The 21323-nt window shown below is 44.4% G+C and overlaps 1 protein-coding gene across 2 annotated transcripts; it reads right to left on the minus strand.

The window, feature by feature from the left end:
• Positions 1-930: 930 nt before the first annotated feature.
• Positions 931-21323, minus strand: LOC143366582 (unconventional myosin-IXa). Of its 2 annotated transcripts, XM_076807707.1 has the most exons (15): positions 20506-21323; positions 18878-19779; positions 18491-18793; positions 17797-18411; positions 17405-17703; positions 17084-17343; positions 16695-17002; positions 16277-16614; positions 16137-16197; positions 14863-15189; positions 12777-13700; positions 12607-12684; positions 10292-12534; positions 9205-10215; positions 931-9107 (listed from the first exon to the last, which is right to left on the minus strand). In XM_076807707.1, exons 3-15 carry the CDS (start codon positions 18781-18783, stop codon positions 9010-9012), a joined length of 6855 nt encoding a protein of 2284 aa, XP_076663822.1. In that variant the 5' UTR covers positions 18784-18793; positions 18878-19779; positions 20506-21323; the 3' UTR covers positions 931-9009. The 2 variants fall into 2 exon arrangements, with proteins under 2 accessions (XP_076663822.1, XP_076663823.1); XM_076807708.1 differs by lacking the exon at positions 14863-15189 and having other exon boundaries at positions 20582-21320.

Raw genomic sequence — 21323 nt, forward strand, 5'->3', positions numbered from 1 at the left:
GTCGTATAAATTGTAAAGTAGCGAAGTGAATATGTTACCGTCAGCGCAATGTACTTCGGCTCCCTTGACGATTGAAACAAAATCGGTTAAATCGCCTTTATAATCTGCTCGGTTGGCTCAGTCGCTACACTGGTGTTGTACGACAATGATCAATTAATTTTATGTTGAGAAACGTTGAAACCAAGAATGTAGTGAGCAGGAACGCTACAAATGTTATAAGAAGACCAGATAATATACTGAAATTTATATTATAGCGATTGTGTTGTTCTTTTTGTGTTTTATCATAAATTGACCCTATTGATAGGGCTATGCGGTATGCTAATCAGCAGTTTAATGAGGTAGACCCCTTCATAGGCTCGCTCAGCTCATTTCGCGCGAGATTATTTAGTCATTTAGCAAATTCACGTGTGGTTAATTAATTAATTAATATTTACTTATGTTCTAGACGGTATAGGCTCTGTTTTATGTATATATCTAGTATATTAAGGGATTTCCCGTTAAATATAATAATAATAATAATAATAATTTTGTCAAAGAGTTTTGTTACAAATGACTACACTTACAAAAAAAATACTATTGTATAGTTTTGTATTTTTATTGTATTATTAAAACACGGATCCAACCAATTGGTGGAACCATCAAAAAGCATCTTTCTCTGTGTTTAATTTTAACGTTTTACAACAGTGGTTGCACAAAATAAGATATAATATCAAGGACTTGGAGTTAACTTCGTTACCATTAAACACAAGAGCCTTCAGCTTCGAGGCTTGCGCCTCAATGCTTGAACCTCGAACTTCGAAAGCTCGAGCTTCACATGATATTAGCCTTAAAGGCTGAGTCATTAAGGTTGAGGCTTAAAGCTTCGAAGACTCGAGCTTTACACAACACTAGTCTTTACAGGATCGTTTGAAGGATTGCAAAAGACGGTGGTAAGGTAGATACTTATTATTTACTGTCAGGTATGCTGTACATAATATTTCTTTTGCCTTACAAATATTATATAAAATTACAGTCGATCACGGAGAGTAACCCACGCACACCGTCTCGCGAACGCACCAATATCCACGCAGACAAGCGCGCACACACGCGCACGGCAGCCACACACAACACGCGAGACTCGCTCGCACGCTCACACCAGTAAACGTTATTACAGATTCGCGGATGAAATCGGCCAACCATCGCCCAGACTCGGCACAGACACGCGCGCGTTACAGTTCAGCGACGCGCGTTACAGTTCAGCGACGCGCGTTCCCGTGAACGCAGCACGAATTCCTATCCCCCTTCGATTCCGGCATTTCGCGCTCGCGGGATCAAGCGAAAACGGTCCCGTTAGGAGCAGACAGTCCCGAGCCCGTGCCAGGTCACGCGTAACGCACGACAGCCTCCTCCTCGTCGATGTTCCATCGGTTAGATATCTCTGTCTCTCGACGGCTTGTCTCTCGCGAATAGAAGAAAAGCGTATACAAGCCTCTAGGACGTTTAGCGCGCTCCTGCGAGGGGGTTGCTTATTCCAAACGTATCTCCGTTGTCGCGTCAGCTTCGTAAAAACAGGAACAGGCAAGATGTATTCGCGACGCGTGCCGCTTACGGACCGTTGCATCATCCGGCGTTTTCTCGCAGGCAAAAAGAAACGGAGGAAGGAGGAACCAAGGGAGGGGGTAAAAACGCACCCTTTGCAATCAGCGCGCTGCCCTGACGTTACGCTGTAGGAAAAACATCGGTCCTCCGAGCAAATACAAGGCGCGGCACGGGCTCTTGTCCAGGTTTACTGCGTGCCGTCGTTTCACGAGGGAGAGGCGGAGGGACGAGGTGTCCCGCGCTACGCGCCACCGTGTTTCGATCGCTCGTTCTTCCGGGGCGCTGGTGAAGCCCGCTCGGCTTCGTTTCACGCTGTTACGCCCGCTGGATCCTCGACGATTAAGACGCGAATGTCGAGCGCGGACGCGAAAAAGCCACGGCGGCAAGAGTCGCGAGAGCGAGGGTGGCGACCGACGCGGGAGGGGCAGCGAAACGAAACGAGAGGCAGGAAAAGCAGAAGCCACAGGGCCGAGGGAGACCTGGCCGGCGAGCAATTATCCGCACACGCGACCAGAGAAACGTCTGCTCCTAATACGCGCCCATGGATTCCCATCGAATTCGCCGAAACGGCGACCGCGAGGCCGTTCCAAGTTCCACGTGCTGGGAACGACCCATTACAGGCGCAGCAAGTTTTTAAGTTGCAAGTTAAACCGAAGTCCGTTCCAAGTTACGCGACGCAGCCGCGTCTCGAGGAGGGACCGCGCACCGTTACCTTACGACGCGCCGTAATCGTAATCTGTCCACGGTTACTCTCCGAAACGCCGCTGCCTCCCGGAACTTCGAATTGATCGATCGTTCCTCCGGAGGCGTCGCGTTTCCCCCCGTTTCCGCGAGCCCCGATTGACGTTTCCTTCGACAACACGCGCACAACGTGTACACGAGGCACTCGTGTCGCGGCCGCGAGGAATAGAGCTAGGTTATAGAGCTGGCAGATGTCAGAGACACCGGCGAAACTCGGGGGTTGAGAACTTAGGGGCGCGTTCTACCGAGACTTCGAGCACCAGTGTGTCGAGTCTCTGAGAATAGCAGGGTAGACAGGTGTTCTGCGTCTATGCGGCTCTGAAACAAGTGGCCGCAAACGTATTTGGCATCGCTAAGATGTTTCTCGACTTACTGTATTCCTCGCGCCACGACACGCTAAGGTAACAGGTCACGGATAGTCAAAGACTGCCACGTGCGCGTCAATTAAAATCTGTCCGTGGTGCATGTTGCCTACCGTCGTGGAGACAGGGTGGGCGAGTACAGGAAAGATCGGAGGAAGTGGAATGAACGTGGGGAAAGGAGAAGACTAAGCATAGCAGGATCGTGGAGTCGTTGAGATCCTGAGGAGTGGAATGGAGGCAGGGAAGAATCGAAGTGGATGCAACGCTGACTCGCCACAGGAAGCCACCCCCGTTCCCTACGTCCCTTCACGTCCCTCGTGTGTTGCTGCGTATCTCCCGGATGCTGTTTTTCGTTCATAGGAGCACGTGATCCATCTCCTACACGCGATACGCTCGTCTCGCACCAGTCTCGATCGAACGACGAAGGAACGGCCCGCCCGTTTCGAGATTCTCTGTTCGCACATACGCGACTTCCGCGCACGTACATCGCATCTATACGGCTGGCATACGTACACAGAGGTGTGTACGTACGCTTGTACGATCCGTAACGTCTATGCGTCCCTCGCAACCAGCATCGCCATGGCATTTCCCTAACTCGCTCTATGATATCACACGTACACGCTCACAGTTTGCTCGAAGAAAAATAACAGGTATGTATTTATATATGTATATGTATAAATACAATGAACGGGGCGTCTATGCTCGACGCGCTTTCGAGCTTCGTAGGTGGCTACGAACGCGCACGATCCTACGTTTCTCCTCCATCGTGGTCTTCCCGGGAAAAAAGGCTACTCCGAGTATTCGAACGGCGGATACTCGCTCACGAACGTCGCGACGAGGGAGGAGAGGAGGCGACCACGTACGAGCCTGGACACCCCGATCACGATCGTGCTTAGATTTTACGCCACAAGACACAAATGGGAAGAGCGTTTCAGTGTCGCGACGTTCCGGTATAATCGTTGAACGATCGGCATGATTCAGTTCCTTCGTTTCACCCTCGATCGACACCAGACACCTCGGCCCTCGGAATCCCACGGACCCGCGTCCACCTTGCTCCACTATCTTTGCCACCAAAGAACGGAAAGAGGCATAAACCTATCGCGAGCACTTTCTGTCAACTAGACAGGCTTCTTCAAGGTTAGCTGTTCATACCCACAACTGTAATTAATTAGCGTGCTTCAAGAATTCAGCTAGAATGGAAGTGATCCTCTCCTGTGTGTCCATTTATCATTTCCCTTCGTACATCCTACCCCTTTCATTCTTCGGGTCCCCAGGGAGCAAGGTCGACGCGACTCCGAGCTTCCGCCTCGGCGAATACGCGCGACCGATTCCGCAGAGAAGCGTTTCGCGAAACGTCGTGGTGAATCAAGGTCTCGGAGACGAAAGAAAAAATAGAGTGGAGTTGTGAGGACCATCGTCGCCGCGACTGCACGCGATGGAGCTAAGTAGGACTTTTCAGGGGCGATATTGTCATGAAGAGTTTCTCGTTCGTCGCGCCACTAGTTTTCTGCGTGCCTTATCGCCTATTTACAGCCCCTGCGGCCCAACCTTCGGGGGAGAGCGAAAATCTCAGAGACAATTCGATCACGATCCCTGCTTCACACGATTCCACTGCAACTTCGCTACCATTGTCCGCGATTATGTTGCTTGCCTTCCCCTGCGGGAATCAATTGTGAAAGGAGATCGATCGACGACGTCGATCTGGAAACGCGACGCGAAATCTTTCCCTCCGCCCCGCGAAAACGATGGGGTCGCCGAGGGAATCTTCCCTTTCCATTTCTGCGCGTCGCCGTGCTCCCTCTCTCGCTCCTCGCGCTCTCTTATTCTCCCTTCACGATCGAGAATAAGTGGATGATAGTTCTGTGCGCTCGATACCCGCGCGAAGCACCTTGTTTTGTTGCAACAGTAGAAGCGTATAATGCGTTTGCGTGAAACGATAATTTACAGATTAACGATTAGCTCTTATTCATTACGGTGCGAGACTGCCCCAGCTGCGCCACGGCAGGGTCTCTCTAAACGGTTTAACGTCTACTAACGCCGCGGCGGGCGTTCCCTAATAAATTTCTCGAGGGGAAAAACAGAAACGTTGGCTACGGGCGACGCGTGAGTGTCGACGATTCAACAACCGATTCTCAATAATAAGAGACAACGGACTAGCCGGAACGGAAAATCAACCTTCTTTGTCAGTCAACCGTCGTGACTCCGAAAATCCTCGACGAAACAACGAACAGAGGCGTTCGAAACCATTCTAAGACACTTAAGGACGCACTTAAATCAACAGTAACAATTTCAGTATAAAATATCGTTTAACGCTAATCAATGATTTGCTCTTTTCGTGTTGCGCGTGTATTGCCGATCGAAAGTTTGGGCATGCCTACCATTGTGAACGAGATAAATGGAGGGAGTGAAACGAGGGATAAATGGGAGAACGTATCGCTGAATGAATGGAACGTATCAAAATGAAAAAGAACGTCGAAACTATGGGAAGGCAGTGTTTAAAACGAAAACTCGCTATCGAAGGAATACATTACCTTAATGCTAACTTTGTCCTATGGCGGAGCAACTAAATACTTTTTCAGCAACGTACAACCCAAACTTCCAACGGGCCACGTGGACGTGTGTCTGTGTGTGTGTGTGTGTGTCTGTGTGCTTTACTAACAACGAAAGTTTAAAAGATTGAAGAGCACGATTCACAATGAGCGAACAACTGTTCTGGACATCGACGAGAAACCACTACCGATGCCATGGTTTCGAACACGGCAACAGGGGACAACAATTCAACGTTAAAAATCGCATAGTTCGAACAGAACGTCGCAACTATCTAACTATATTCTAATATCTCTGTAAAAAATCGATCAACCGTAAAAGAAAGAGTCTCAGCTCGCTTCGTGCTTCGTACACTGGAGCTCTGATGACCGAAGACGAGCTTAAAAAAGGAAAGGAAACGACACACGGAACACAGAAACGGACAGTTAAAAACAATCGTCGCTAATTCGGTCATTCTAAAACGAACGCAACACAGGCTGTCCTATTTTAATCGAGCCGCGCGAATGGCTTTCATACGTATAAGAAGAACAATTTCCTACAGATATAAAGTACAGGCTATCGAGGGGGATGCCAGAGCGGTCTGAAAGTGAAAAATGGGGTGAAAGAATTTGAGACGATCTATTTTCAGCAAAAATAGGCAAGTAATGTTGGGGTATTGTGTAATAACTAATTGATCCATAAAACCGAACCTGAGTTTCTATGTCACATATTATTATCATTAATCGTCTTTATTACTCGAAGATCAGATCTGTCGAGAGATGTTACATATTGAATACTCAGAAGTACCCATCATTAATTTTTTTAGCAGGAATCATATGCCTCCATTACGTTACGTTGTAGCTTCAAGAAGAAGAGAGACATTAAAATGCAATAGGCAAGATTATTAGACGTCATCCATCGAACCTTGCCTCCGAAATTAGCCTACCCGATTTAAATGAGCACGGACGATTTTAACTAATGCAGTCCACCTTCTTTTTATTTCCTCTGCAAAGAGTATCTACAACGCGGCGAGACCGAGTACATGATTCCACTTAAAAAATACAATGTGCACCTCAAAGTTTGAAATCATTCGTAGAGCCACAACTTTCAAATCTCTGAAAGGTTCCCCGGGAGGCTACAAATTTCGAGACTGTTCGCGGCGATCGGTTAAAATAGGTCAGCCTGCGTGTAGACTTCGCGAGTCGAGAAACGAAGAATAGAACGCTTTGGAAGAACTAGCCGCGCGCCTTTTTCCGAAATTCCCGGCTTAAAGCTAAGTCACTTGGGTAAAAGTCACGCGCGACCCAGTCACGAATATAATTTCAACCCGAGAAACAGCCGTTCCCGACCGCATCGTGCCTCGGGGTCGTTCGACTGCGCGGCGGTAAAAGGAATTTGTACAGCTCGGAACATAGCGTTTGAAAGGCTCTCTTTTTTCTTCGCGGATCCCAATCCTTCCTTGGCGGGTTGTTCGACGGGGGTCGAAGGGGAGATTGAGCGGGCGCGCGACCGCGGTGTGAAAAAGAAACGAAATCTCGATGAAAACCGCGCGCACGCGAGGCTTAATTAAGCCCCGTCCCGGGCGCAAAAGGTCATTAACGGTGAATGAAGGTACATTGAAAATTATCTCCCCGTAACGGGCGACTTTCGTCGTTAATTGACAAATAAAAATTGTGAGGCTCTTTAAATTACACGCGGGTGCGTTATAGAACTGCATGGGAATTGAAACGCTTCCACGGTCGACTTAATATCAAAGCGCCGCGATCAAAGAAAAACCGAAGGAAGAAAGGGAAAGGGCGGATTTCGCTTACGTACTGAACTGCGCCGTGGATTACGTTAGCTTTTAACTGTCCACGCGAGATAAGGAATATGGTGGGAAAAAATTGGAAGTTCTCCCCTGACAAGGAAAAGTATCTGCGCCTCGCGAGACACGATTCTGAAATTTCTAATTCCACCCCGTTTCCCTTCGACGATTTTCTCGTCCCTTCCTCCGCGAATTGTTAGCCATTCATGGCTGGCGCGTGGATGCGCGAAAGAAAAAGAGAAATGCTAGATACTACGGAGTGTATTAAAAACGCACAGAGGGGAGGGTGGGGGAGGGGGATGAACATAAAGAAAGCGGGAAGTAAAAAAAGGGCACTGGACGACAGGGGGAAACTAAAACGAAATCGTAATAAATCTCAAGTAAAAAAAACCGTCTGCTCAGTCCTGTGCGCACAAAATCTCTATATATACATAAGTACTCGTATATATATATATATATAAATGTCCTCCATGTGTATATATGTATACACGTTCTATGCGTGTCCTATGTCAGACATGTTTGTACATATGTATACACATATAAAGGAGAGTCTCTGCATGAATGAAAGCTAGCCTAAGTAAAAACCGACTCGATGGAAACGGAAAAAGAGAAGATAATTGGCAGGCCCTGTGTGTTTGTCTGTGTGTATGCGTGTGTTTTATGTATATATATATATATATATATATGTATATATATTATCCACAAATAGGCGTGTGTAAGCCCTATACGCGACGAATATCGACAGTAGAAATATAATCTTGGTAACGTCTCTCGTAAAGTTAACAATAATATAACAGATTATTACGAGATGCTCATAATGTTATCGACCGTATATAATATGTACAGAAGCTACATTTTGGTTTCCTCTTTTCCCACTTTATGCGTGACTCGGATCCCCCCGCTGGAGGAATCGATCAGCGAATCGATAATCATCTACCGACGAGCGAGTATTTTTATAAAAAAGAAGATGTCAACGAAATGCTCGATAAGAACGATACCCGACCAGGTGTGTGCCTAGTTATTCATTCCCAGGGCTTCTACCGCCCTGAGACACCTGGCCCCCCCTCTCATTCCTGTACATCCCGCTAACAAAGGATATACGAATGCATTCGCTGCTAGATCAGTGATTGTCAAAAGAAGTGGTAGACTTATAAAATACGCTTTCGTAATCCTTCAAGGAAAAAGGATCTACTTCCGTGTGATTCACGCAACAGTCTATAAAATCTGTAAAAGAGTGAAAACTCGAACAACCGGGGGAGGGATCGCTTCTTTTCCCTAATCGAATCGATAAAAAAAAAACATGGAGAGAACAAGAATTCAAATGCGACTAAATACTCGTAACAACAACGAATATCCTTAATTATTTTTCTTCCTTTTTTGTTCTTTTTCGTTCTTAGAAGATAACCACGATCCGTACGTACCGTACCTTCCACCCTTCGCGTCGATCGTACAGAAAACGAAAATGAGACGCGACAGACCGAAATGAGAGATATTCTTATCACGGAATACCTGCGATGTAACGCGTTGCTTCGATGAATCTTTCTCCATAATCACCTAGCCGGATTGACAGTCTTCGATAAGAGGAATGCATTCCAAGAGAAAAATAGATTATAAAATGAATATTTAGAACATTTTCGCGTGAATAGCTGTATATGCTCGCGTATGTTTGTTTTTTTTTTCATTTTGTTCATCGTTCTTTAGAAACCCTCTGAAAGCTTTGCGACAGAGTGAAAAAAATATATATGTGTGTGTATGTATGTGTATATATATGTATGTGTACGTTTGATCGGATTATCAGCTTAACTTCGCGTGGAACAAATTACTAGAACCTACCTAATGTCGTGTTTACTACTTATTTAAATTACTAGCGGCTTGCCGATGAGACCAGAGGTAAGACTCGTCGATTCGCTGCCGTCAGTCGACGCTTTCGCAGCGCGTGTGTCATGTTGCTACATACGATTATCGATCATCCTCCGTGGTAACGTTTCCCGTCGATGGTCATACCATTACCATGTCCTCGTCGACGCTGATGATCGTAGGAAATGCATTGTCCGCGGAACTTTGCCTCTGAATTGGTTTCTTTCTTACCATCCCGTCTGTTTAACAACACGCAAGACAAACACCGTTATAAAATCGTCACGTCGGCTAATTGTTATCCGTGGATTCACGTTACGTGAAAGTGAATCAACTTGCCTGCAGAGGGTGGAAGAATATCCTCGAGAGACCCATCGTCCAAGTCGTTGGCGGATAGAAGTAGGTCATCGTCGGAAGATGCTCTCGTTAAGCTGGGGAGCGTCGAAGTTAATAGGGCCTTTTCCTTCTGGATCTCCTGTATATGGTCGACAAGGAGCGCCTCCTCTTCGTCACCTCGGTCCCTGTCCCGATCCGTGGCGCCGCCTCTCACGGTCGCGCTCGGTGTCGCCGCGTTCAATTCTTCCGGGCTGAAGATCTTCGACGATCTCAAGCTGGACAGGCGATGCGTCGCCGTGTGACAGGCAGACTCCAGAGTATTTATGTCAGCCAATGTTGCTCGCACCACCCTCAATTTCTCCTGCACGATCGTCTCGACGCAACAGGTCTGTCTGCCGACGTCTTGCAACGAGTCCTGCGCAGGCAGTGTCCTGTTCGTCCTCAGGATGCACGGGGCGAAGACTATCGCCAGGGCTGACGGGGACATTCGATTGTCGATCTCGTGGAGGGCCACTCTCGCCAGATGAACGATCAACCGTTCCATCAGGTCGAAGTTGGGCTTCGGTAGCTTCTTCAGAATGGCGAAGAGGGTGCTGATTCTGTCGCGCGGGTCCGTCAGATTGGCAGCGTGCAGAAAGTCGTCGTAGTACTCGAAGGTTAACAGCGGCTCGGGCATGTCCCGAAAGAAACTCTTCAACACAGCCGCCAGCACGTGTACTTGGTAGTTTTCAAAGTCCACTTTTTCCAGATCACCCTCGTCCATTTTCACCTTTAACTCTTTCACCTTGGAACTGACACCGCTCTTCCGGTATATGCCCTCCGTGTAGAGACCGTGCATCTCTATGGTCGTGATCAGCCGATCTACCACTAATGGTACCTTCCCGTCACCGCAGTCCAATTTGTACAGAGGCACACCGAACACCTTCCGCGAGTTCATTTCGTGCAGCGAGGCGTCTTTCCCGCACTCCGCTGAGGCTTTCATGTAGCATTTCTTATGACACGTTAGCTTGCAATCTAGAGGTACGAAGACGTAGTGAACAAAGAGCGATAAGGAACGCGCGAATAAACGTGAAAACTTAACGATACTTACTCTGACAGACGAGTCCCCTTTCGATGGGCCACATAAAGAATGACGTGCACACTTCGCAGGCTGTTGGTATGTTTATGATAGTCAACTGGAACATGTGGTTACCGTGTCGCGTCGGCTCCTCCTGTTTCCGCTTCTTCTCCTTCTTACGTTTGCTTTTACTCTGTTTCTCCGGTGCCTCGGTCTTGACTATCGTCATAAATTCGTTCATGAACCCTCTGAACGCGTTCACCCCCATCGTCACGGGAAAATCTTCGCTGGTGTTCTCTTGCTTGCACACTGTCTCCATCACGTGCAAGAAGTTTGCTATGAGGTCGGTGTACTTGATGTTCCCCTCGACGCCTTGTTGAATGGCGACGCTGTAAGTGATCACGAGATCGTCTTTGAATTTACGCAGTGCCTGCTTGAACACGCGATCCACTTCGCTGGGCTTCCTGCCCTTCTCTTGCTCTTCCATTATGTAGATCTTCTTGGTAATGAAATCCTGCATCAGGGCTAGCTCCTTGGCGTCGGATATGATCTTATCCGTGCTGTCGGAGAAAGCGGAAGTGCCGGTCAAACTGAACTTGGACGTGACGGCTTGCTTCGCCGCGTCGAACGGCGGTCGCGATGGCTTCCTGTTTTTTCGTCTTCCCGGAGTGTTCGCCAGGATACACGGCATCTTAAGTACACCGCCGTTCTGGATACACTTCACGTGGTACAGCTGCTTGCACTCTATACACTTGTACCCTTGCGTCACGAACGCGTCCATCTTCTCGTGGCAGCAAACGCACACGTCGTCTTTGGCAAATCTTGCTACCTTCCTGAAACGATGACCGGCTAAAGTGAACAGATTGCCTTTCCACTCCAACAGGTTCATTCCAGGCGCCAGCTTCAAATCATTCGGGCTCGTATCGGTGACAGCCTTGTCATCGCCGAGGCCTGATATCTTAGTAGCCGGATCCGAATTCCTTCTCCTTAATTCCAGAGTCGTTATAGCGTTGGATCTCATACGCTTGCCAGGTTGCTGAGTTTTCGACGCGGATTCGCTTTTGTTCACCGGCCAGTCTGTCACCGACCTCGACGCAGTTTCGTGCGGGCTATTATCCTTCCGGGTCCACACGTTCGTCGACTTATTTAAGTCGCTCTCTTTGATCGTGCCGAGGAACAGGCTCTTCGATTCTCCGGTGTTTGTCTCCGACACGCTCTCGCCCATGGACCGACAATGAAATTCTCGGGACGGTCGGTTTCTTCTTGCGGTTCTAACAGGCACGTCAGGTTCGCATTTCTCTTTTGGTCTGGAATTCTTCTCCTTGGACGATGATCCCTTTTGCAATGGACTCTTCAAAGCATTTTCATCGTTCACGGTATCTAACTTAGACGTATCACCTTCAGAGTTCTGCCTTCTCAAGAAACTAAAATCTTTCATTTCTTTGCTGTGGCCGTACGCCTGGTCGCGTCTAATGGGCGAAGCTGGAACGCTTTCTATACGATCACTCGGTACGCTGTTGTCGCTCAATCTGCGCTGCTCCCTACCCGAACTGCTTTCCATATGAAGGAAACGCTCGTTTGGTTCCAGTTTCACGTTATAATTCGATGCCTCGATTGGTTTCTCATGTTGTTCGAATATATGGTCCGTTATAGTCTTATAGTGAGAGACGTTTGGAGAACGAGTCAGCGTTGACTTCTGGGGACCACCCATCAAATAGTCGCTATAGTTAATGGATGAAACGTCTGCTCTACGACGCCAGACGTCTGAATTTGGACTATGGGTTAGGTTTATGTTAGACTGATAATATTTCATCTCTCGTGGACTTGGGAATGGAGGTGCAGTGTTAAAGGCAGGCGGGGCACTTTGCACCGCGCTTGGGGTCTCTGTATCCGTTTCTCCATCGCTGTATCCTGTCGACGAACTGTCCGCCCGTTTACTGACGGACGATAGCCGATTGGATGCATTCACCAGATTCGTGTTCACCGTTACTCCAGGAGAATGGTCGCCACGTTTTGTTCGAGCGCTCGGTACGAGTTTGCCGCAGGAGTTGTCTTGGGACTCGGAGCTGTTAACGCTGATCTGAGATTCGTAGCTTCTTAAACTGGTCAAGCTTTCCAAGCTGCTTTTACGCTCGTTGAATTCTTCGGAAGAGTAAGGTTCTGCGTTCTTCAGTATCGCGCTGGACTCCTGCAATATTCTTGCGTTTGGTGTAAGCTTGCGTTTAGAATACGTCATACTCATGTCAATCGCGCTGTCCCGAAGTACGTTCTCCACTCTGCAAATTAATATGCTCATTCAATTACGTATTCAGGGGAATATAAGCTGCAAAAAATGAGGATCTATTTACCTTGCTGATGTTAGACGATTCTGCGACTCCGTTTTGCGAATCGTACTGTATTCCAGGAGCGTATCTTCCGTGAGCGATCTGAGCATGAAACAGAAATGTGAATATAATAGTGGTGACTGTTTTCATGGATATCTTGTATAAAAGAAGTAATTCTCTCTGTAAATACTTACTCGTCACTACCCCTGAGCCTTGAGAACACTTTGCTGTTATCATAGGCAAGTTCTCTTTGATCTTGAACATCTTTATACTCCCCAACTTTATCAGCAAGCAATTTCTTTCTCTTTTTCAGTTCTGCGAAAGCCTTCCTTGCGCTGTTACCACGAACGTGAGCTTGAAAGGCAACCACAGAGCACTTAAACTTCTTGTACCAACTGTGCTGCCTGTAAGCTCGCCAAACAGACTGAATGTGAATGGCGGCTTCGATTCTAGCGCGTAAAGCTTGAGCGTGCCTCTGGGCAATGACCATTCGCCAAAAGGACTGTATTTGTACGACTGCGTTTTTCAATCTGAGGAACTTGCGTCTCTCCAAACAAGCACGGAACCATTTCTGTATAGTCGTGATGCTTGTAATGATCTGTTGGTGCAATTCTATGTCTAATTTAATCTTCTCCGATTCTCTGAGGAACACTTTAGTTGTACCGAGTTGATAATTGTCTCTATTGAGATTCAGCGTCAGCAAAAAGTCTCGTACGTCTGACTGTGAGCTTAGCAAGCCCTTGGGTAGCAACATTCTGTACAGCTGAATGAATTCTTCGTATGTTAATCGAACGTTGAAACCAGCTTGTCTTATTCTGACGGTCTCTAACATCCCTGTATACCGCAGCTGCCGTTGCACGGTCTCCTCGTCGAATTCGTTTGGTACCTTATTCGCATTGCTTTTGATGCATCTAATGAAGAATGGATTTGCTTGATTCAAAGTGTCCATCAGGCTGTGTAAACTCTGCTGGAATTGTGCTGATACTGTCATGGGTTGTTTTCTCGCCTTCCCAGGTCCTGTGCCATAACTCTGCGTTCTTCCGGCAAGTGTTTTCACAGTTTGGAGATTCTTTAAACCTTTTTTACCGCGTTCTCTCGGTCGAAATGATTTGTTCTTCCTGCAAATGTGTTCAGTTTCAACGCGTAAGTACTACGAAATACTGTGGGGATTCCTTTTCCCATTTTTTAAATTCTCATCGGAAAATATATAAGTTGGAAAAGAAATAAGGTGTCTAGATTTTTGCACATGTATACGTTCTCTTTCGTTTTACGTTCACCAATTTAACATTGCTCCGACATTACTGTTTTATGTAATGCAAAAACAGGAAAAGGAGAATATGTAATTCTTAAAATGAGATAAATGGCATCGCAAAGATATTTAACAAACATACTGTAAAATCTAAGTAGCAAACACTTAGCAAAATGTTATCATGGTTTATATGAATAGATTATGACAGCAGATGTAAAAAGCATGTGATAATAGGATTAACTGTGTACAGAGATAGTCATTAGCAGACTCTAAGAACTCCTTAATAGTATAAAAGAAATGCTACCTATTTCATTGCACTAGATAGATGCATAACTAATGTAAACTATCGATGTTAGTAACAAGCGATTTGCATGTTTTACGAGCCACTAACTGCAGAAGTTAATTTCTTCATTGGTACATAAATGGATGATTTCGTGTTAGGTCTTGTTTCTCGAAATATTTAAGCAAATTTTATATCGTGCAATTGTTAGTAACATAAGCCGTTTTGAAGTAAATATGTTTGCCGCACTCAGCACAGTAGAATACAAATAAAACCATTACCGATTGCAGACATTCAAAAAAAATATTGATCTCTAAGTGTTCTTAAATATTGAAGTAGAAATGGGCCAATTGATATGATCCCCATTTAAAAAGGGAGAGAACTACTATTGTGAAATCAACATGCACCAATTATAGATAATATTATATAAAAAAAAAGGAATCATTAAAACGACAAATAAGGGATAATGATCGTGAATATTATGGTACACCAAACGAAATGATCTACATGACACATTTTTAAAAAGACACGAGAGAAAACTCTATAAGGCACTGAATAATTGTGGAAAGCTGTGATATGACTTTGCATGGGAAGACCAATAATATCCTATTGAAATGCTGTTACCTATGGAAAGAAATCCTCCACCCAGAATCACTATAGAGCGCACACTACCTTTATATCGTAGAGCAGTGAGTTTTTGTAGCTTAAATTACAAACGTTATTGAAAATTAAGTGGCTGTTGTTTACATACATGACTATTTGATTAGCGCGTTCCATGACGTTTGCTTCGTCTTTTGGAAGCACCCTCTCTAGCGGAGTATGAGTGTCTCGTCTGAGTTTATTATTACTATGAGGCTGGTCTTCCCTGCCCCTTATTAAGTAACCCTTCATCGTGGTTACGTTTGATGGGTGTTGCGTTTGATTAATGTTTCGAAATTGTGGCCACGACAATCGGTTGTTGTTTACATTGTCGTTGTTTTCGAGTTGTATAGAAGATAATGTGGTAGTGGGTATAGTTGATGGTATACAGACACTGCGCTGCTTCTGATAGCTTGGTGGACGATTATGTTTGTGCGAACTGAAAAAGTCTCTCATGCTTAGTTTTTTAACATTTTTTTTTCAAACAATTACGTACTAATTATGTTGTTCACTATCACGTATTTAGCCAGAACCATCAATTTAGTTAACGGCTTTGGAATAAAAGACGCGGTTATCGAGTGTTTGTCTCATGAGTGACTCCGATGGAGCAATGCGAATTTTAATGATTGGTATGAATTGTATAAATAAAACGTTATTGTTGCATTGTTCATCATGCTCAAGTATAACGGCAAGTAAAGAAGTATATCATCGAATGACAGAATGTAATTGTATGGTGAAAATCATGAAGATTGCACTCTAATCACACTTAATACAAAAGGTGCATACATAGAATTCTAGACAGTATTTTGAACACACAAGACTGGGAAGATTGTATGGATTTACAAGTTCATGTGACTTCTTATGCTGCTGCTAAAGTTATTGAAATACGGACTTCGTGTGTTTTTAATGCAATTGCGATGTAATGCTACGGATAAACATTGTAAATCCATAAGACACCTTAGCCTAGCAGAATGGAAACGTTTGCCAAAACTGACACATACAGTGGATCAAAAGACCACTTACGCAATTCGGTTAATAGTTAGATTGACGGTCGACAACGTCACAAGATGGCTACAGGGACAAAAGACATGTGGCCAATGTAATAATTAATTGCTTTAGTTGTAAAACACATAGGAACTTCTTCAGCTTGATGCATATATTAACGCACAACGTAGAATCATACTTTATACGGTGATATAGTATGCAGATCAAACATATTAAAGAAAAAAACAAGCGCAGCAACATCGGCATTTGTTTATCACGATCATTATTATTCAACTAACCAATGTTGCTCTATCGTGAATATACAAGCATCTTAATCTTTCTCGAGTCACCCCTTTGTGAGAGTAAAAATCATATAGAATTAAAAAGAAAAGTAATGTATACCTTATTAAATTCTCGTTCGGCGTCCTATACCTGTTTTGTACAGATGTTTTCGTGCCATCGGCTGAAACGAAACATAGTTGAACACCGTTATTGATGGAAATTATGTTACATTCGGGTTTAGAAAATAATGGACACTCTACCTCGGCCATGCCTGTGAGCTCGACCCGCTTCTTGGAAAGCGAAATGAGCCCGAAAAAATGCTCGAAGTATCGCCCATCTGAATACTGCAACTGGATCTGCACCCACTAGCTCTCGAACAAAAGCGAGGGAAGAATTTTTCAACACACCGACCACACCGTCAGGTCGCATCAAATCCAGATTCTTTTCTCTCATATTGGAAGCTTGATATTTCACAGCCCCCGCGTAATGGCGTACAACAAAGGCTGCTTCGCGTCGTTGTGGTGCCTCGTAAAATGGATTGTCTTTATGTACTGAATTAAATTTTTGTAGGAGTGTTTCATTCGTTGCGCCCGGAAAGCTGTTAGATATTTTTAACGTTTAATAAAGTATAAAGTATCGATCGGTTTGTTTAGGATAAAGATAAAACCAAATATTCACTTGCACTGGTCATCTAAGAGACAGAGAAGGCCATTTGGTTTTCCTTCTATTAAATTTAAACAGCCTGAATTGTCACTGTATCCTATGTCTGTCCATCTAATCCCCTGCTTTCTGTACTCTCGTTGTTCATATTGGAAAACGTGTTGGTTGAAGTAGTGTTGCAGTTGCTCGTTTGCATAATTTATACATAATTGTTCGAAGCTATTGCACGTTTTGAAATCTTCGAAACCGAAGATATCTAATACACCTATACTATTGCCTTGATGGTCTCTCAGTGTATCTTTCTTTGACAGTAAAGCGTGATTCACCTACATACGAAAATTTTCATACATTTCATTTTCATGCAATTCTACCGTGCACATTCTGAAGCAAAAGGAATAACATCTCACCTGAAGCACAATCCAATCAAATAGAGCCCCGTACAAGCATTTGGCCATTGCATCTCTTGCCGCAATTGCTTCTGGAAGCCTATAGTTAATAACTAACGTTTCCCCAGAAGCCCTTGCACGTTTCGCGGTAAGTGCGGCCAACAGAGTCTCTTGTTTCACTCTGAGAAGTTCGGATATTAATGCAACGACTTCAGGATTCTTAACTCCTACGGCTTCATCGTGATGATGATAAGATTTTCTCGGCTGAAATTCGACATTACCTGAAACAGTAGTATAGGGTTAGTTTACTATAAAAGCTATTAAAACATATTGACTAATCACCGAGTAGAAGAACAGCTGATAGAACCGCGAACAATCGCCTCTGTTTCTCCGGCGTGAATCCGACCATTTCCATAGATTGTTTCAGTCTTGAGAATTCATGTCGCTCATCGATATTTTCAAGTCCATAACAGCCACTTTTATTTAAGTAATTATAACGATCACAATTTTCTAAATGCAGAAGTTGCTTTTCTTGTTCACTTGCCCCAGCCAGGAGATAATAAAATACATGGTAATTCCTTTCGTTCCTTCCTTGGGAAACTATTCTTGATTTCTCCAGAAGATACTTTTGTACAACAGCCCTGAGAATTTGACAACAGATTTCAGAAAAGCATCCTAACATGGCTATCGACACCACGCAAAACTCTATACCGCATAATATACATTAATCTTACCCGTGCACCATTCCATTTTCCTTGTAATTCACTTGTATGAATTTACCGAAACGACTGCTATTGTTGTTATGCGCAGTTTTCGCATTCCCAAACGCTTCTAACACTGGACCAGCGCTGAGTATTGTCTGTTCGACGCCGCTACCGTGCGAACCTTTCTGACTAAGGGCTGTCAAATGATGCAATAGAAAATTTGTCGATTCCGTTTTGCCCGATCCGCTCTCGCCGCTAATAACAATGCACTGATTTCTTCTTTCTTTAAGCATACAGTGATAAGCCGCATCAGCTATGGCAAATATGTGCGGAGGTATGTCTGGCCCCAATCTTCTGTTTTGATACAGTTTTACATATTTTGGATTATAGATAGGATAAAATTTAAATGGATTCAATGCGATTAATATACTGCCAACGTAGGTGTATATATTTCCAGCTAAAAACCTAGCCCGAAGGTTATCCAACAGAGTTTGTTCGTTAAGGTCTGGAAGTTGACACAGATCTGGGTACTCTTTGTCGCGTGGCTGATACAGGAATCTATTAAAATAATCTTTTAGGAGTTGTGGATCCATGGGAAATCTACTATCCGACCATAAATCTGGTTGCTTCTTCCGCAAATAAAACCTAAAGCAAAACACGTTGTAAGGCATGCGATATTATTATTGTATATCGTTGCGGTAACATAGCGTTTCTATTAACGTACCTGTAATATTCTTGTTGCGCCGCATTCTTGGGCCATAACAACATTAGCGCAACAGGGCACTCGGTTGGCCCGAGTCTTCTTTCTTTACATTCTTGCCCAACAGAGTTTCCTACCACTTCTGCTAATTCGTAACCGTTCGATGCGGAGGCATCGATTAACCCAAGTCTTTCAATGATGCATTCCACTATTTCAGCCGACGAAGTTTGTTTAGTAGCTTTAATTGAAAGTGCTTCATATTCTGGGCTCCATTCACCCACAAATACTTGCACTACTCCCGAACCACTGCCGTCCATTTTTTTAACCCTACAAAATTCAGAAGCGCACGCAAATAAAAAAGTTCTAAAGATTTTTACATACACGGATGTCATTTTCAAGAAATCATTTTACCTTGTTATTAATAGGGTTAACAAATGTGTCCTCTGTCATCCATGCAGAATTTCAAATGTATCATTTCTCCATCTTTCTGTTTCTCAATTATATACAGCCACTGATACAGACGTTTAAAATAACTTTTATACATTTTGTTTAAAAGTATTCACTATTACAGTCTCGCTGGTTACTGGATTTATTTACAGGTATTGTGTACATTAATCTATTCAATTCAATTTTGTCAAATGCACTCAAAATTCATAAACTAAAAGACCTTATTTGTATATACCATGTCGAGCCTTGCGCACGAATCGGTTCAACGCAATAAAAAATTGTTAACATTACTTCTTTTCCATCGGCGTGCATAGTATGCAGAAATAGTAAAGTATCTCTAAATCTTTCTTAAAGCTTTCCTTTAAATTCATTATTCAATTCGATCAGTAGGACAGAATACCATAGAGTATTGTTATCGTCTGTTCGTATATATTTCGCTTTAGGTATAATAAAATAGAGTCATTAAAATTACTTTACTCTGTTTTAGATTTATATATTCAGTCAATTTTATAGATCCTTGTTGATTTTGTTCTTTAGTAGCTAGAGTATTCTCAATTCATAGATCCGTGCGACAAAAATTTAATTCAGGTATCAAGTGTCTAACACCGAACCTCCAGCGAAATTTTTCTGACAGCTATTATAGTTTATCATGACATTCGCTACATAGTTTGAAAAGAGTGTAGGTGTGCTATTGTTGGCAGGCAGTAACTCAGTTTCTCCACTGAGACAATAATCCAAGGTTCTCAATGCTTCGCAAACATCCCGATGCCTCTTGAGTATTTCAATGCATTTATTGCGGAAGATTACAGACGTATTTGCATTTGTACGTATTATAAAACTTTTTGTGCGTTAAGGGAATATCTTATCTGGAAAAGAAAGATGCATGACACCATCAGCGTTTTCCAATCAACAGTTTGTTGTGTCATACGAGTAGTTGCACTCCCTATTATGCTGCACTTACTACATTAAACTGTTATTTCATAAACAGCAAAAAGAACTATTGCTGTCTATGTCCAGAAGTTTGTTATTAACCGTGCCAGTATCTCGAGCTCTCTGTCTAATTAGAACTGGGCTTTAAATTCAAACATTCTGTCACATAAGCAGAGACAATATCTGTCAAGTAGCGTTGCACCAAGATTCGAACGTGTCTTTGTTACTCGAAAAACTCTCCCCTCCTTTCCCACACTTTTTCCCCCGATTAGTGTACGACGAAAGAATTTAAAAATACTTTTAGTACACGACGTGCCCTCGTCTCTACCGGTAATATCCTCTATTAACGAACAAGCGTATTTATCGTGTCGCGAGGAGGAAATATGCGGCGGGATGTAACGAAGTATCTCCAGCGGACGCTAATCGTAACACGTCGATCATTCGTCGGATACACAAAGGATTGCGAAAAACGACACACGTTCCCGAGATACCGATTGCCTCGGACCTGACGGCTGACATTCGCGAGAAAACCGTCTTCTGACGCCGATTGGCGGGTCATGGACCATACCACCAATCAGCGGCGATCAGCGAGTGTGAACGTCAACAGAGAGTAAACCGGGCTTAAAGACATCAGGAATTTCTCGTCCAAGCATGACACTTACTGGCCGTTACGTATCATCGTTAAAGAATGTAATGAAACCGTGCAGATCTGGCTGTGGAATATGGTCTGTCCATTACCTTCGGTGGCTGATAACAAGATGCTCGACGTGACACATTCTCACGGATCACCAAGCTCCCGCATACTTGGGCATACTTCCGCGGGCTTGGAATCTCACTGTAAACGCACTGCCGTCTGTTCACGATCCCTGGCCCTCTTCCACCCCCGTTCGCTCACTCAAAACATGTATTCCCCGTTTCATCCGCCGTCGCGGAAACGTACTTATCCGGGGAACGGGTAGGTGCAACTGTGGCCCCCGCGCACTCAACACACACTGTCCCTCTGTTTTCTCGCACTTACGGAGCGCACGTACAATACGGGCGGATTGACACTTCAGTAAACAAGATCTATTGTCACCGATAATTCCGCGCCGGCTCCGTGGCCGCCAGTCCTCCTCCAAATCACACCAATATCCGCGGCTAATCGTGTTCCTGATTTGATAATACCGATGACACGGATCACGGGCCCTTGCCCAGTTTATCGTCCTTCGTCTCCTCTCGGGATCCTGCGTCCCGATACGTCCACCATTTCGATTTTTCCGATCACGTGGGACGCAACGTACATCCTGATTGGCTTATCCCACCTCACCACGTGACTGATCGCTACAGCAGCAACTTCCATTGAAAGAGGAAGATTGCGTTTAGAGCTATCTGTTGATCGTTTTACGAAACCTTTTTCAACAAACCACCAAACATTTATTCTTTTTATGCCGTTTTCACGTTTCTCAAATGCAGCAAAAAAATTTCAGGTAAATACTTTATT

Source organism: Andrena cerasifolii, chromosome 3 (genome assembly GCF_050908995.1).
Source record: "Andrena cerasifolii isolate SP2316 chromosome 3, iyAndCera1_principal, whole genome shotgun sequence".
Lineage (NCBI taxonomy): Eukaryota > Metazoa > Arthropoda > Insecta > Hymenoptera > Andrenidae > Andrena > Andrena cerasifolii.

Bases quoted from the DNA above. Each gene is read 5' to 3' on its own strand.
- LOC143366582 (XM_076807707.1), bottom strand. From the start codon at position 18,783: ATGGACGGCAGTGGTTCGGGAGTAGTGCAAGTATTTGTGGGTGAATGG. The intron at 17,344-17,404 runs GTGATTAGTCAA...CTACTGTTTCAG, and splicing joins ATCAGCTGTTCTTCTACTCG to GTAATGTCGAATTTCAGCCG. The intron at 13,701-14,862 runs GTATGTAAACAA...ACACATTTGCAG, and splicing joins CGCGCTAATCAAATAGTCAT to GAAGAACAAATCATTTCGAC.